The sequence below is a fragment of the Sipha flava genome, unplaced genomic scaffold (assembly GCF_003268045.1).
Source record: "Sipha flava isolate LNK unplaced genomic scaffold, YSA_version1 224_pilon_pilon, whole genome shotgun sequence".
NCBI classification, from domain to species: domain Eukaryota; kingdom Metazoa; phylum Arthropoda; class Insecta; order Hemiptera; family Aphididae; genus Sipha; species Sipha flava.
In genome coordinates this window covers 1,324,856-1,340,618 of record NW_020272857.1, presented here as the reverse complement: position 1 = coordinate 1,340,618, position 15,763 = coordinate 1,324,856, and the positions used below count along the sequence as shown (strand labels likewise).

General features: G+C 28.7%; 1 protein-coding gene across 1 annotated transcript in view; it reads left to right on the top strand.

Annotated features, from left to right (window-relative positions):
- LOC112683374 (cytoplasmic phosphatidylinositol transfer protein 1) overlaps positions 1-14,958 on the top strand; it is a 24,287-nt gene extending 9,329 nt beyond the window's left edge. Inside the window, exons 2-8 of the mRNA XM_025554383.1 lie at positions 6,968-7,116; positions 7,925-8,013; positions 8,836-8,843; positions 8,923-8,994; positions 9,102-9,200; positions 9,310-9,465; positions 14,589-14,958. Of these exons, the coding sequence (XP_025410168.1) occupies positions 6,968-7,116; positions 7,925-8,013; positions 8,836-8,843; positions 8,923-8,994; positions 9,102-9,200; positions 9,310-9,465; positions 14,589-14,876 (861 nt within the window). The 3' untranslated portion in view covers positions 14,877-14,958. The remainder of the gene's footprint in view (positions 1-6,967; positions 7,117-7,924; positions 8,014-8,835; positions 8,844-8,922; positions 8,995-9,101; positions 9,201-9,309; positions 9,466-14,588) is intronic.
- Positions 14,959-15,763: the final 805 nt, after the last annotated feature.

Genomic DNA, 15,763 nt, shown 5'->3' with positions numbered 1-15,763 from the left:
ATACTAAATAGACTAAATATAATACTATGGATGATAATAATTATTATTGTGACGACGATACTAAATAGACTAAATATAATACTATGGATGATAATAATTATTATTGTGACGACGCCCCGATAACAAATACAATGTAATCTAAATATAGTTGGGTTTTTTTTAAGCAATTACGAGTCGGTCGGCAATCTAAGATTAAACCACTTCTCAACATTAACATCTATTTTATAATGCTACTATATTTCAATATACAAGTATAAATATAAAATATTTGATATTTTGTGTTTATACATATATGTATATGTATAATGAATGTTATATCGTCGTAATATTAATTTTAAATATTGGCTATTTTTGCAGTTTTAATAAAGGACCTTAAAAAATCAATGGGGGGGGGTTTGAACACCCAAACCCCCCCCCATGTGTACGCCACTGGGGCGGCTGAATATGAGATAGCGGCTAATTTTTTATATTTTCAATATTTGATGATCTAATATTTTTGAAGTGAAACTTCTTTACAAAATAAAAATTGTGTCTCAAAAAAAAAAAAATATTTATCGCCAATCACGGCGTCACGACACACACACACATACTCGGTAACGGTCGAGTACTGTCGATAGATCCAAACAGTGGCGTGCCGAATATAGGTATAAATGAAGCCCAGGCATCAAATTAAAAAAGGGTGGGTGGTTGTAGGATAATAATTTGTAAATCACATAATTATCGTATATATTCAGGTAGAGAAATATTGATATATGAATTCTGAATAAGATGAATTTAAATATGGGTGGATAGGTGGTAATCTAGACTTTGTAATTGGCATCAAAAAAATTTTTATCTCGGCACGCCACTGGATCTAAAGATTTACAAACAATCTATCCTTATGTTGACATTACACTTAGAATGTTTTTGTGTACACCAGCAACGAATTGTTCTTCAGAAAGATCTTTTTCAACCCGCAGAAATTTGTATTTAGTATAAAATATAATAGCGTTGGTATATAATAGCGTTTTTTATTGTTGCCCCATAGTATCAAATTACTAAATACGGCCCTCGGAGGTGAATAAATATATTTGCCTATAATAATTTACGTACCTAGTAGCATGTACGACAAGGCATAACTTATGTGAAATTAAAAATGCTGAATTAATTATATAATTTGTAAAGTCTTTATGGGAGGAGAGTGATAAGTTTATTTTCTACTGTACAAAAATGTTTGCATGCCCTTAGTAAATAAACTACCAAGGTTAGACTTTAAGGCCCTTGTCACACTAGGGCGACACGACGCGACGCGATTATAAATAAATATCGTGCGATAATCGTTTGTTTTATAAAACATGGGTTAATATATTGGAGACCTCCCACCCACGCGATGCGACACGAAATCAACTAATCGTGAGCAATTGGTGCTGTCAGTCGCTTGATAAAAGTTTCCTAGTCAACCACATGACTTCAATAACATAATAAATAAATATATTATTTTAATAATATTAAAACTGTACTATATTTTACTTTATTTACTTTATTACTTATTATACTTGACTAGTAGGTATAATTACATAATTAATTATATCATTTGGCAAATATCACTATAGCGGCAACAAAAATTCGACAGTTAATATTATTTTGTATGAATGGATGTATCCAATATTTCCTTTTCTTTTTTCGGTGTCAATACCAATATGACACAATACAATATTCGTCATCTTCAGAAGACGACATGATTGCTACTAACTACTGAGCAACTCTAGTTGCCAAAACATCGCCTATAGTGTGCAGAACTCTTGACGTCAGGTCGTATGATATTTTACTTGACAACTATTTTCTTAAATCGCATCAACGTCGCGTCGCCCAATTGGGAGGAGGGTCTAAGAGTATATTTTTTAATCGGTCTAACACCTAGGTTTTCCTAACTTTCCTAACTTTAGAAAGTTGATATGTCTCTACTGATTTTTGTATTCAAAATTGTATAAATTTATTTATTTTTATTTAAATTTATTAAAATAAAATAATTATGGTTAAAGTCTACATTTTTTTTTCAAATACGTCAATAATTCTTATGGCAAACATCCTTTCGAAAAATAGTATGACATATAGCTGTCATAGACATGCGTTATAGACGTAATATTTTATCATAGTGTTATTACTGGTTTATAGTCATTTTTATAAATTGAATATTATTTTTTTTAATATAATATTAATTATTATTGTTGTTACAACATATTATTTTATAACATTTTTAAAAAGAAGGAAAAATATTTCATATTTTTATATCAATTTTTTAAATTATAATATAATTGATTTTGCTGTTTTTGTTTTTTTTTCATCCAGATATCTAGTTAGGTAGGTACGTGTAATATAATGATTTTCAGAATTAATTTAAACTTAATTACTTTTTTGGATGGTTTAAATGATGAAATTACAAATTTATTTTTTGATTTCCAACTAGGATCTGTTTAGCATAATTAGAGAAGTTTATTTTACAGCCTTTTATGCTCTGTTTATATTTTAATTTACCTATATCCAGTAACGTACGCATGATTTTAGTCGGGTTGGGATTTCACTATAGGTTGATCAGAAACTTATCAATATAAACAACAGTTTAAACACAAAATAATTCTTTCATATTCATACTAGTTTTTTTATATTGTCTTAACTCTTAAAATATAATTTTTTTTGTTAATAACATATTATATACCTAGTGTAAATACAATAATAATATAACTAATCGATATTCATACAGTTTTAATAGTAATAATTTTATGTTTTATTTATACTTTTTATATTTAATTTATTATAAATTATAGATTTAGTCTTAAATTATTTAATTATTAATTATTATTATTAATTAATTAATCAACAATTTGAATTTTTAACTAAGTCTTTTAGAACGTCATCAGGTAGTACATTTACATGTGTATGGATGTTAAGTAATATTTCGGGGAGGGGGATGTTAAAACCATAGAACCCTATCATTGCGTACGCCACTGCCTATATCGTCTATATCTATAATAGAAATAGTTATTTAGATGTGTATTATTTACTATTACTCATTAAGTAAATTATAAAAATGAAGAATAAGAAAATCTAAAATATGGGTTGCACCTTTAGAGAAATAAGTAACATATTTTATTTAAAGTTATGTTTTTCTCGATTTCCCACGATAAAAATATTAATTTAAATTCAAATGATTGTCTAATTTATTTTCCAAAATAATATTCCTTGTGTTCAAGTTATGAAATGCATAAATTATATTTTAAGAGAATAATTTACATTTTTAGAACTAATAGTTAAAAATATAATTATACAATGGCATAAAAGAGAAAACATTTCAACCAGACAAATATTGAAAATAAAAAAATTTAATTAACATTTCCTTTTACATCTTGGTTGTGTACTTAGTTTTATTTATTAGGGTAAAATGTATAATGCATTATTCTTGTTAACAATTCTTAGCTGTACTGTTTAGTTTGTTATATTAATATTCTAGTTAAAAATGGTTTTAGAGTTTTCAATGTTTTTATTATACATTAATTAATTACAAGTTTCTTAAATAATATATTTATGAAAATATTTTATCATTTTTAAAATATTTTAAAATATTATACATTTTATTTTTTGTATGATTTCGAAAGAAAAATACATAAATATGATTGAAATTCTTGCAATTCTCATTCGATAGTTTACCTTTTAAAATATAAATAATTGTAAAGTTATAGGTGATTGATTACTAAAGAAACTAATTCATAATGACGTATATTTTTTAATGTTATAACATACTTTTATGTTTCATAATAATATAGTTTGTTATATTTGTAATAAATAAATGAAAATGATTAAGACATGTTTGTTATAAATATATTTATGTAAATATAGTTATATAGTACCGTATGTATGTATTGAAATTAGTGAATTTTAAAATTAAATCGTAGAATTGGTTGGTTTATACACTGTGTATTTATAATTTACCATGATTTATGTTGAAATAATAATAGCAAATTAATTTACAGTTTAAAAGGATAAATAATAATCGAAATTGATTCATCAGCTATACTAGTGTTAGTAGTACACGTTAGAATAAGATTATAACTATCAATAATTTTTTTCATCATAAATATTACATTTAGTTGTTGACAAAATATATGATAAACACTTACGTCTTGCTTATATATAATTATGTTTACTATTTTTTTTAGTGCTCGTAAATACATTGTCTAATAAAAAAAACTGTATGTTATAAAAAATGAAAAAAAAGAATTATCATCATACAAAAGTATGAATTCCATAATATAACGAATAAAATAAACATATACACGCTAACGGCTGTTTAGGTATAGGTAACGCGCCATGCGATGTACTAATAAAACAAAAGTAGGTAAGTACGATACTCCATATTTTAGTTGGATACAATTTTAAAATGAAAATGATTAAAAATAATAGAACTATTAAATGTGTTTCGTTTTTAAACTGTTATATATAAAATAATACTTAAGATGAATAAAAATGGTAGTGTTGGGTGTATTTTGCATGATTCTATAAACATTGAATCCGTGTACCTGTATAGTTATTTAGACCGTGTACCCGTGTATTTTCTTCGGTCCTTGTACCCATGAGATTGCCTAAATATTTGTAAATATATGTACGTATATATATATATGTATAAAAGCCAATGCACTCACTCATCGCTGTATATTAAAAACTACAGAACTTACAAATTTGAAATTTCGAATAGTGGTTCCTTTAAAGGCAGGTTCCCACGGTGCATAGTTCACCGAGCCACGAGTCAAATATGCTGGTTTAGTACACTACACGCTCCGTGGAAACGCTCTTGCTCGTCTAGGCGAATTATAACTTGGCAAGGCTTGTGGCTATTCAACAATTGTCGTGTCCGCGCCAAAGGAAACACGTTGCGCATTTAAACAGCGTTCTCACAGACACGCGATTCGGTCAGTCTGTACTGTATAGTGGATTTTTATTTTATGGCATGTTTAGTAATGAACAAACGAAGACTAAGACTATGGTAGTCTTGGTCTTGTTCTTGCAGACTCATTTTTGGTCTTGGTTTTGCACTTCAAGCCTTGGTCTTGCTGCAAGACTCTTGCATTATTTAAAAATTGTATTTGCAATAAGACCAAGACCACCTTTGCTCATCACTATACATGTTGTGTAAATTTTGATTACACATTCGGCATTGATACACATTTTTTTCTGGCTTTTTAAATTTGAAATATTTAGTATAAATAGTCGTGCATCGTGGGAATGATGTAGAAATTGTAGGCTTGTGATTTGCCGAGTATAGTAGTAGGCTCTGGACAACAATTACGCCGCCCAAAGTTTGTCGAGCCACGCGCTGTAGGTACCCACCTTAATACTTTAGCCGTGCAGTAAGAAAATATTTAAAAAGATGTTACGCTTAAGTGGATCAATTAATAATAATTATTCACTGCCAATACGTATGGCTGCATCCGAATTGGGTCCCAAATTTAAAATTACTACACTAGTTGGGTCCCGAATTACTTTAGATACTACACTAATCGAGTCCTGAATTATTTTAGATGCTACACTTGTTGTTAATATATGTTAAATATAAGTAATAAATAATAATACATTTTACACAAAACATTAACAAAAAACTAAAGAAATTATTAAATATAACAATAATGAATGTATTCAATGATTTTACGAAGTGTATAGATAAAAAATATTAATTATGGAATGGTTTTAAAATTTTAATTTAAACGAAATTTTTATAAACGTGTATTTCAAATACACGAATACTTGAGTGTGTATTAATACACGTGTACCCAGATTTGAATTATACGTGTAATTCATTACATAGGTATTAATACGTCCAAAGACGGATACTAGGAATCCTGTTAAAATCGCGAGCTCTAATGTATATTTAAATATTTTGTCTTGATGAAAATGGCATCACATTCAAGGGACAAGGTACTGCAATTGATAAAAGTGAGAAATTCAATTTTTATATCTACACTTGACTTGACACATAATACACCGTCCCAAAAATATTATCATATTTTGATAATTAGCTTTGCCGATATATACAACAGTTTTCAATAGAAATCAGGTAGAACTAATTTGATCTTAACTAAATAGTTCAGTTTCAATTTTTTTTTTTTTTAGACATATTGATGTAATAATTAAAATATTATCCGAATCGTGCATATTGATTGTACGAGAATTAGTGATCTGAATTTAATATTAAATCCAGGAAGTGAAACTTTTAGCAAGTTATTTATTGGCACTGAAATAAAAGTGGAAGGCTTAAGAAGACGATATTCATAAAATACATTAAATTAATGCGATTTTAACGTGTTTGGATAAATCAAAGTTCTTCATGTATTTTTTTCGAAATGGTTTATTTAATTTTTATGAAGGGTAGGTAACAAATTATTTATTTAACTCTAGTATAAAAAAAAACCAAATCGGGGTCATCTTCTAATTAGTTTTACTACCTATTTTGATAAAATAATTTTTCATTAGCTATCATAATTATATTACACCTATACGGATACATTTTCATTCTTCTTCTATTTCGCTTTTCTCTCAACTATTTGGGGTCGGCCACCCTTGTCATACGGATATATTTTCATAAACCTTTAAAATTGAATAATTTTATTACTATTGATATTTCTATTTTTTAAGTTTTTGAGCTTGAATACACCTTCTGGTTCCTCATTTTATAGTTATGCACATCGTTTTGAATACTTTTATTATTTGATAATCAGACAAGTTTTTGTACACCCTTAATCGTGGAATAAAGGAAAACCAGCGACGAAGTTTATTATACTTTGTCGTATGGTTTCGGCTGATAAGTAGGTAGCTGGTTGTTAAACTATAATGTTATTATACTTTCAGTGTTTACCGTGCAGTTGCAGTCACAATTTACATGTTTAAATTTAAAAAATAAATGTATACATTTATGTATTTTTTTATTTTTTTATTTTAGTATCGTGTTGGCCAACTTTACATGATTGCAAGGCACAGTTACGAACAGACGGAAAACGGAGAAGGCGTAGAGACTATAATTAATGTTCCCTGCGAAGACCCCGTTCACGGAAAGGGACAATTTACTGAAAAAAGGATACATTTGTCAAAGTAATCTAATTTTCTTTGTTCATTACATTACACGCAAAATTCGTGTCTTAACGATGCGATGTCGTAAGCGAACGTCTTACGAGCATTTTAAGAGTTTCAAATTGATTGTAGTATCTATACTAACAATTATTGTAGCATAATAGTACCTAATATAATATAGGTATATTTACGAGTTTGTGAATTATCGTTGGAACGCGCGCTTGGTAATCGAACTTTATTTATTGAATTTCATGCAAAATAAGTAATTATTGATAGTGAAAAATAAGTTCTTATAATATATTACAATAACTTATTGTCGATTAAAATGTTATGTATAATTTAAGAGTACATTTTTGTTTATTAAATAATTTTTTTTTATTTAATTTTTTTGTTATATTCTTAATTATTCAGCTACACAATTTATTATAGGTATAAGTTATTTACAAAAAATAAAAAAAAAATTAATTACTCAAGTCAGTATTTTTACTAATTGTTTTCGGACAATATTATGCTAGATTATAAATTTCAAATTTTTGTAGATTTAAAGTCTTATGGTATTCATTTTAATGAGACTAAATGGTCTATAACATTTTGGTTGGGAAAAATTATATTATTTTTGTTTGTTAAAACAATAAATACAATTATGGGATTATGGGACTATCAGCCGTTCTACTTTTTCCATCGCATAGAATAGTTGTATATCTATCTACTAGATGTCATTAGTATCGTAAAAATTAAAAATGATGGCACGAAAAATGAAAAAAAGATTGTTGCAAATAAGCAACACGACGCATTGAAGGGTTAATATTATTTTATTTTATCTCTATAGTCGTTTGCCATATTGGGTTCAAGCCATTATTCCAAAAGTATTTTACATCATCGAAAAGTCGTGGAATTATTATCCCTTTACAGTTACAGGTAAATATATTGATTCAAAATAATTAATATATGTACTAATAAAATATAATTTATGGAAATAAATATTTATATGTATGTGGGATTATATACGTTTTCCACTGATTAGAAATACAAAACTAGTTAAGTAGCGTGTATTGCTATATTTTAAAGGCACTTAAAGATGTACACACATAAAGTTTAATGTTTGTCGATTTTGTATAATGAGAACGAAATAACTAGTTTACTTAATGCATTTCTCGTTAAAATTTTAAATAATGGTTTTTATTATATTAGTAATAAGTGATAATGTAGAGACCTGAAGCGTGAATTTATTACGTAAATTTAGTTAAATAAAGTTATTAATGATTGGATAGTTAATTATTTTTAATTAATAATATTACTTGAAATTAGTTCAACATCATAAAATATTAAACAATAACTATTTCATACAATTTAACTCTTTCCAGAGGATACATTGTACTTGCGAAAAATGTGAATTTATTGTTATAAATTTTATTAAAATTTAATATATAAATTATAGAGGACTAAATTAATAGTAGATAATATATATATAGTATACATACATATATATATGTGTGTAATACACTTAGAGTAATAATTCATTTTTATGTTTACTAATTTGTTCAATACTTTTCATATTAAACGTGGTAAAATGTATTATGCATACGTTTATTTGAAGTATACATGTAAACAAAGAATAAATAACAAAATCTTATTTATGTAATTTCTTTTAGTATTCAATTTTTAATGCAAATATACACTTCCAACTAATATGCATTTATTTTGTTTGATTTTATGTGCTTGGCGAAATTGGAATTACAGAATATACTGTGCGTATATCATTATATAAGATAAATAAGCATTATATTTTTGTGAAAAAACTTTCTATTTTTTTGTTTTTTTTTTCAGTGCTCGTTTATTCCTAAATTGCGCGTTACAATCCATACCAAGTTCGAAGATAACTCGGGAATAACAGAAAATGTAATCATCCACTGTTTACTTATTCTTTCACTCGTAACAATATATTTATCGAATTTCATACAATATGATATTGGAGTTTGTTAAGGATTTTTTTTTTTAATTCACAGTGTCTCGGGTTAACTGGCGAAAAGCTTGTAGAAAGGACTGTGGATTTTATAGACATCGCTTATGACGAAGTCAGTCCGAAACATTACAAAGAAGAAGAGGTAAATAATGTTAATCGTGTGATAATAATGTAGTGTGTGTGATACACATAGGACTAGCGCATCTTACCTATTGATAAATGCTCGTTTTTTATAAAACGTTTTTTTATAGGATCTTAAGTTTTTTCAATCGAAAAAGACTATGAGGGGCCCATTGACAGAAAATTGGAAAAATTCCACTTCGCCGATAATGTGTTCGTATAAAGTGGTCGAAGCGTCTTTTGAGGTATGGGGAATTCAAACCAAAGCTGAGGAATACATACAAAAAATAAGAATCCATTTTAAATAAATTACATTTTTAATATTATAAATGGCTTTGACTAGATCTCAAAATATATGCCACCGATAAAAAGTTTTCCCTAGTGGTATCACCATTTAAAATTTGATTTTCCCAAGTATGAGATTGTGTATAGATGTTAAAGTGTCGATTGCAAATCGTTACAAATTAAATAACAATTGATAAGATAATTTTCAATTTTGGCTGTACTGGAGTAAGATACCTCATTATTGAGCAAGTGAAAGTCAGTGATCATCAAAAATCTTGGTAACCGAGTAGTTCTTCATGCCGCGAGTGAACAGTCTACGACAGTTGAAAATACTGCGGAAACCAGCAAAATTGTGGCGCATACTTAAGGCGATGAACGACAATTTATTCAAGGCAATGGAGTAGTATAATCTTGGATGTGTGTGTGCATATACAGAGTGTGTTATATAATGATTTACCGATTTAAAGTGGTTAGCTAAAGTGGCATTAAGCTCCCTTCACTTAAAAATAAATCTTCACGGTGTGCTTTGAACTTGTAAGACATTATCGTTAACTAGACTAAACATTAATATAAGCAATTTCCGAAGATTTAGAACAACAACCAAATTAATTAACTAATTAACTAACTATTAATTAACTAATTTAGCACAAGAGCTGCTCCTATTTTAAACGATAAAAAAATAATAAATTACTAGTTGATTTTTTTACGTATAAATATATTATAAGTGAAAACAAAATTGACTGAAAATATTGTAATAGTTTGATATTAGAATGTTTTGCGGGTCCCCATATTTGTATCCCGTAAGACCAAACTGGTCTAATTACAATTTTGTATATGAGCATTTTATTTGCTTGACTGATTTTTGATTTTAGGATAGGACGAAGTTAATGGAGCCGGATGTTTGTTTCTTTACGTTTCGTTTTAGTATAGTGTGACCATGTCAATCTTTTATCTAAAGTTATACCCAGGTACTTTGTGAAGATTAGATAGGGATATATGTACCATTTAGAATAAGAAGAGGACATTCGTTACGTTGTATTATGAAATTTACTTGCACCGATGTAGCCTCATTGATTTTTATCCTCCAGTAATTAGCCCAGGTAATTATAAGGTTTAAGTGTGATTGTATATAATCAGTAGCTTTATTTTCGTCAGGATTTGAAGCTAGGATTGCCGTACATCGCCGTAAATTGCATGTATATTGTTGTTAGTTGATGGAATGTTCGAGGTGTAGACGTTGTAAAGTATAGGCGATTCTTCCCTGAGCTGGCTGGCTTCTATTGTGTGGGAGATGGAGTTACTGTTTTTAATACGTACGGATAATGATATATTTTCTATGAAGAATTTTATGATAAGATAATAAGATGGTGGTAGTAAATGTTTAAGCTTGTAGAGTAAGCCAAAACCTTGAGAGATATTGAGGAAGACTCTTGGGTATAATTGTTTTTTTTTCAAAAAAAGTAGATATGTGGTCAATTATTTTATGAACTTCGTGGATGTTTGGTGCGGAAACCAAATTAAGATATTGGCAGTATGTTATTTTCATATATTATATTTGTAATACGTTTTAGAAGTAGTTACTAAATGTAGGTAGCAGGTTGATTGGCCGATATGATGATCCTAATTTCTTGGGTTTATTTGGTATGGAAATCATGAGGATAATTAAGTGTTTCCACGTTGGAGGAAAATGGGAAAGTCTACATGGCATTGAAAATATGGGTTAACAGAAGTATTGACCTTTTTGTAAGATGTTTAGCTATTTTATTGGTTATTAAATCGTAAACGGAAGACTTTTTTTTTGGGTGTACATTTTTTATTGTTGTGTTTCAGATGAAGTGATTGGTTTGGTTGGTAGCGATTTTGGTAACCAAGCAAACAGAAATTAATGAACTGAGTTAACATGGTCATTATTTGGTAAGGAGGAAGGATGGGTAGTGAAAGCTTCGGATAACTGGTTTCCAAAGAGATTTGTTTTGTTGATGTCGGATGTCGCTAGTTAATTAATTAGTTAAGGATGATCTGCGCGAATTATTTCATACCCATTAATTTTGAAATTGGTATTTTTTGTCAAATTGGTTTCAGAGATAAATGCTAAATCAATGTTTTTGTTATGTAAGAAGCAGTATAGCTTATTTGCATGTTTTTTTTAAACCACTCGCTATCCAAAGAATTATTGATAAATGAGGTGTGGTGTTAGAGTTAGTTGACATTATTATTTTTAAGAAGTACTTGACGTATTAATTGAGTTAGAAGAGTTATAAGAGGGTTTATAATGGATTTTAAGTCGTTTATGAATGTTGTTAATTGTGACGTTATATTGTTTACAGATTTGGTATTTTGATTTTGTTGGCATTGTACATTGTTATTTAAGCGTGTATTATTTTTTAGTAATCGGGCATTAGGTAGATGATTTAATATTTAAATTAGGACCTGTGTTATTGTTTATATTTAGGTTTGACAATATGGGTTCATTTACATGATTTTTATAGTTGGATTGAATATTTTGTTTTGACGATCTGACTTGGTTCCCCGAGCTTGTAGGTTTTTTAAAACTTGACAGCCTCGATAATTTACAGGATGATCCCTTCCACATAGTGTACAATTGGAAGGAAGATTCCGGTTCTTGGTGTAGGACTCAGAGCTTTGTTGTTCTCCACAGCGCACGCAACGAGGCTTGCTGTTGTAGTAATGACGTGTATGACCGTCATTTTGACAATTTATACACTACGGTAATTGATTACGTACTTTGGGTTCCTAAACTTTGTTTTTGGTGTAGCAAAGTGAGGTTAGCGAGAAAATGTCTTTATTATTTAGAGTGGGTTCGAGGTTAATAAAAAATAATGGTAAAGGAATTTTTGTTAGATTTGAAGAACATTCGTAATATTTTGCGCTAAATGGCTGTTTTGACCGAGTTCTTCTTTAATAAATTTGATTTTCATTGATGTATGTTATTTTCAGGTTACTACGCAGTACGCTTTTTTGATTTTTAATTGATATGTATAAAAATCGACGATGTTTTTTCTTTTAAATATTTTATAATTGAGCGAAAAGACTATTTTTTCAGTTTCAAGTTTTAAGGCATTTATTGTACTTTTGCATGTAAATTCGGTTGTGGATTTAATTTTATTTTTTATATTAGTGCAGAAAGAACTGAAATCATTTATTTTTCTTTTGATAAGTATTGGTAGTGGTTTATTTTCTTCTATTACTAGTACATCTTCGTCCATTGTCTCAGTTTGGTCATTTTTGTCAACTTGAGACCAAGGGGTTAGTTTTCAGTGACAAATTTTGAATTTGGTTAATTTATAGTATATATAAAGTAAGGAAGGGGTTCCCTGTGGAAGAATGTTTTGAGCGCTTGTGTTTTTATAGAGGAAGTTACCAGGGGTGGATTGGCAATTATTTTCGGCCCAGAAAATATGAAATAAACCAGCCCATGAACTGCAAATTAAACTATTTTACCCCTCCCCCTCCCAAAAAATGCTTTATTTTGTATCCATTTCAAAATTTGTTTAGTTTCACCCCTAAATTAGTAAAATCTACAATAACTTTACTATAATTATAGTTATAATAGTTTTGGGTAAGTCACATGATTAATCAGTTCCAACTTGAACATGAAATTTGATGTTAATGCATCTTTAAATATATATTTATTTTTTTAATGATTTTTATTTATTTTACACAATAAACTTTTTTTTGGTAATTATATAATAATATAGAGCGGCACTAATAAAGATCGGCCCATCGGGAAGATTCCCGATTTTCCGATAGGCCAATCCGCCCCTGGAAGTTACTTCAACCCAGTTGTTATTAAAGACACCGTTATCAGATATGCTAGTTTCTGTATTTATAGCGAAACAGTTCAGTAGAATTGGATTTTTGTTTAGTGATTTAATTAATTATTTTTATTGGCGATATAGATTTGTTATTCATTACGGAGTTTTTGTTTTGTTGTTCAATGGGATCCATGTGAATAAATCGCTCTCTACTAATTTGGTGAAGAGTGCAAGCATATTATGGAATTCAGATTGATTGCGCAGTTTAAAGTCCAAGTTACGTGATTAGTGATATCTTGAGTAATCGTAATTTGGTAATACGTTTAATATAACGATAAATACGTACGTTAAATCAGATGTCGTTTCTTCTCCGTAAGGGAAAGCTCCTTGACAGGGATAGATGAAATTGATTTTTTGGATGTAAAATGCAAAGGTAAAAAGATATGTATACAATTTAGCGCAAGAAACTCACTATTTGAACTGGTTAAGATAAAAAAATCAAGAACAGAAAATCCATTGAGTGCTGGACTGCGAAAAGTCCAAAAGCGAATATGAAAAAATTAAAAATATAAATTTATATCACTATAAATGACTGCTAAAAGATATGTTTAAACACATAACGGAATTAAGAATAATACAGAACTGTCTAATTTAGGGTTGTCAGATTTTTAAAAATTTAAACTAGAGGACATATTGATTTTTTTTAAATTTTTTTGTTAATGTAACGTTTATATGTAAATAAAAATAAGTATATCCTTTTATATATCCCAATATTATTCTATGTTTTATTATTTAATAATTGAATAATAAATAATTTATGATACTACTATCAATCTTAACTTGTGAAAAATATTTTTCTAAGTTAAAAATGATTAAGAATAGTTCTCAATAGACTAGATATATAGATAGAATAGACTCAAGTCAAATATTCTGGTACCTTTCTTGTTGATTTTAATAGAAGACAATATAGTCGACAGTGGAAATTATAATTAACGATATTTCAAATTCATTTGTCAAACAATAACTTTAATAATATAAAATAACGTTGTCACTTATTACTGTTAATATAGCTTAATATTAAAAAAAAAAATAGCATTCATTTTTGATTTATATATGTATCATATACATTGTATACAGTACTCAAAGTGTATTTTATTCATATTTTTAGATATTAAATAAATATATTTTAAGAGTTAATATTATGCTATCATTGTTTTTTTGGTTTTTTAAAAAGCCATTGTGCCCTAAATAAAAATTCCTGTCTGGGCCCTCTGGTATCCAGGCCAACCTTGTGTAATATTAATATTGTATTATATAATGTATGTGTTTTGGGGGTTCTTTTCGCGCAGACGATTCGTGAGATTCTGCTGCTCGGTCATCGTCAAGCATTTGCGTGGATCGACGATTGGATATCGATGACGATCGCCGACGTACGCTCATACGAATGCGAAATGCAACGGCAAACTAACACCAAAGTGAACGCTTGCGCTCCGGACGAATCCGACGTCGACCAACAACAAACAGATGGTGTCGAACCACGATCTCCTAATCGGTTGTTGCCACTGACAAATATGTTCTTTCCGTCGTCGTCTCCGCAGCCCAATAAGAGCAGCAGTACGTCGTGGTTTTCTTGGTGATCGCTAAACGCACGTCGAAACCGAATCCTTTGATTGCCGATTGTATGATGGAACAATATAACATTACTTTTTTACATTTTAATTTTATTTTATTTTTGTTTTGCGACTTTTGCACGTTCAAATGTGCTTCGACAATATGCGAATCTTATTTAGCGGATTTTTTTCTCTCTCTCTCTCTATCAATCACTCGTATTATATCTATCAAACATCATCAATTCCCGATGATGGTTGTATTATATTATTATAACCGTTAACCTACATATGCATTATTTTAAGAGTTAAACGTTACGAATTGTTTGTATCATCTGTAATTATTACGCTCGAATAGTTTTTCCTCTCATTTTTATTCAATCTTTTTTTTTAAATATATATTTTTTTTAATCCACGTGTCATATTAATATCTTCGAACAAATTATACAACCATATACACACAAACATATACATTTAATTTATCGTATTTATCCATGTTGATTTAGATGGAATTGCCGTACGTTGACTAGATCGAGTTTTAATATAAATTACGATGATTTTCTTACGTATTTACATTAAGAATTACATCATCTACTACTTCTATGCTTTGAACCTCGTAGAACGCTACAGTTAATTTGCATACCTATTATAAACTAACTTTTGTCACTAAACGAGGAATGCTTTTGTTCATATATGACTCGATTAAATTTATACGAGTGTACTGTGTACATGATTTTCCGTACTTCTCGATCGATTATAATTAATAATAAAATGATAATTTGGGAAAACAATGATATATTTCCTTCCAGCTCATATTATATAATATTATGCCGAATATATGCCTCATTAATAGTTTGCACATTATTTTAATTTATATGCCACACCTGCACATATAATAAATTATATTTATGTGAATA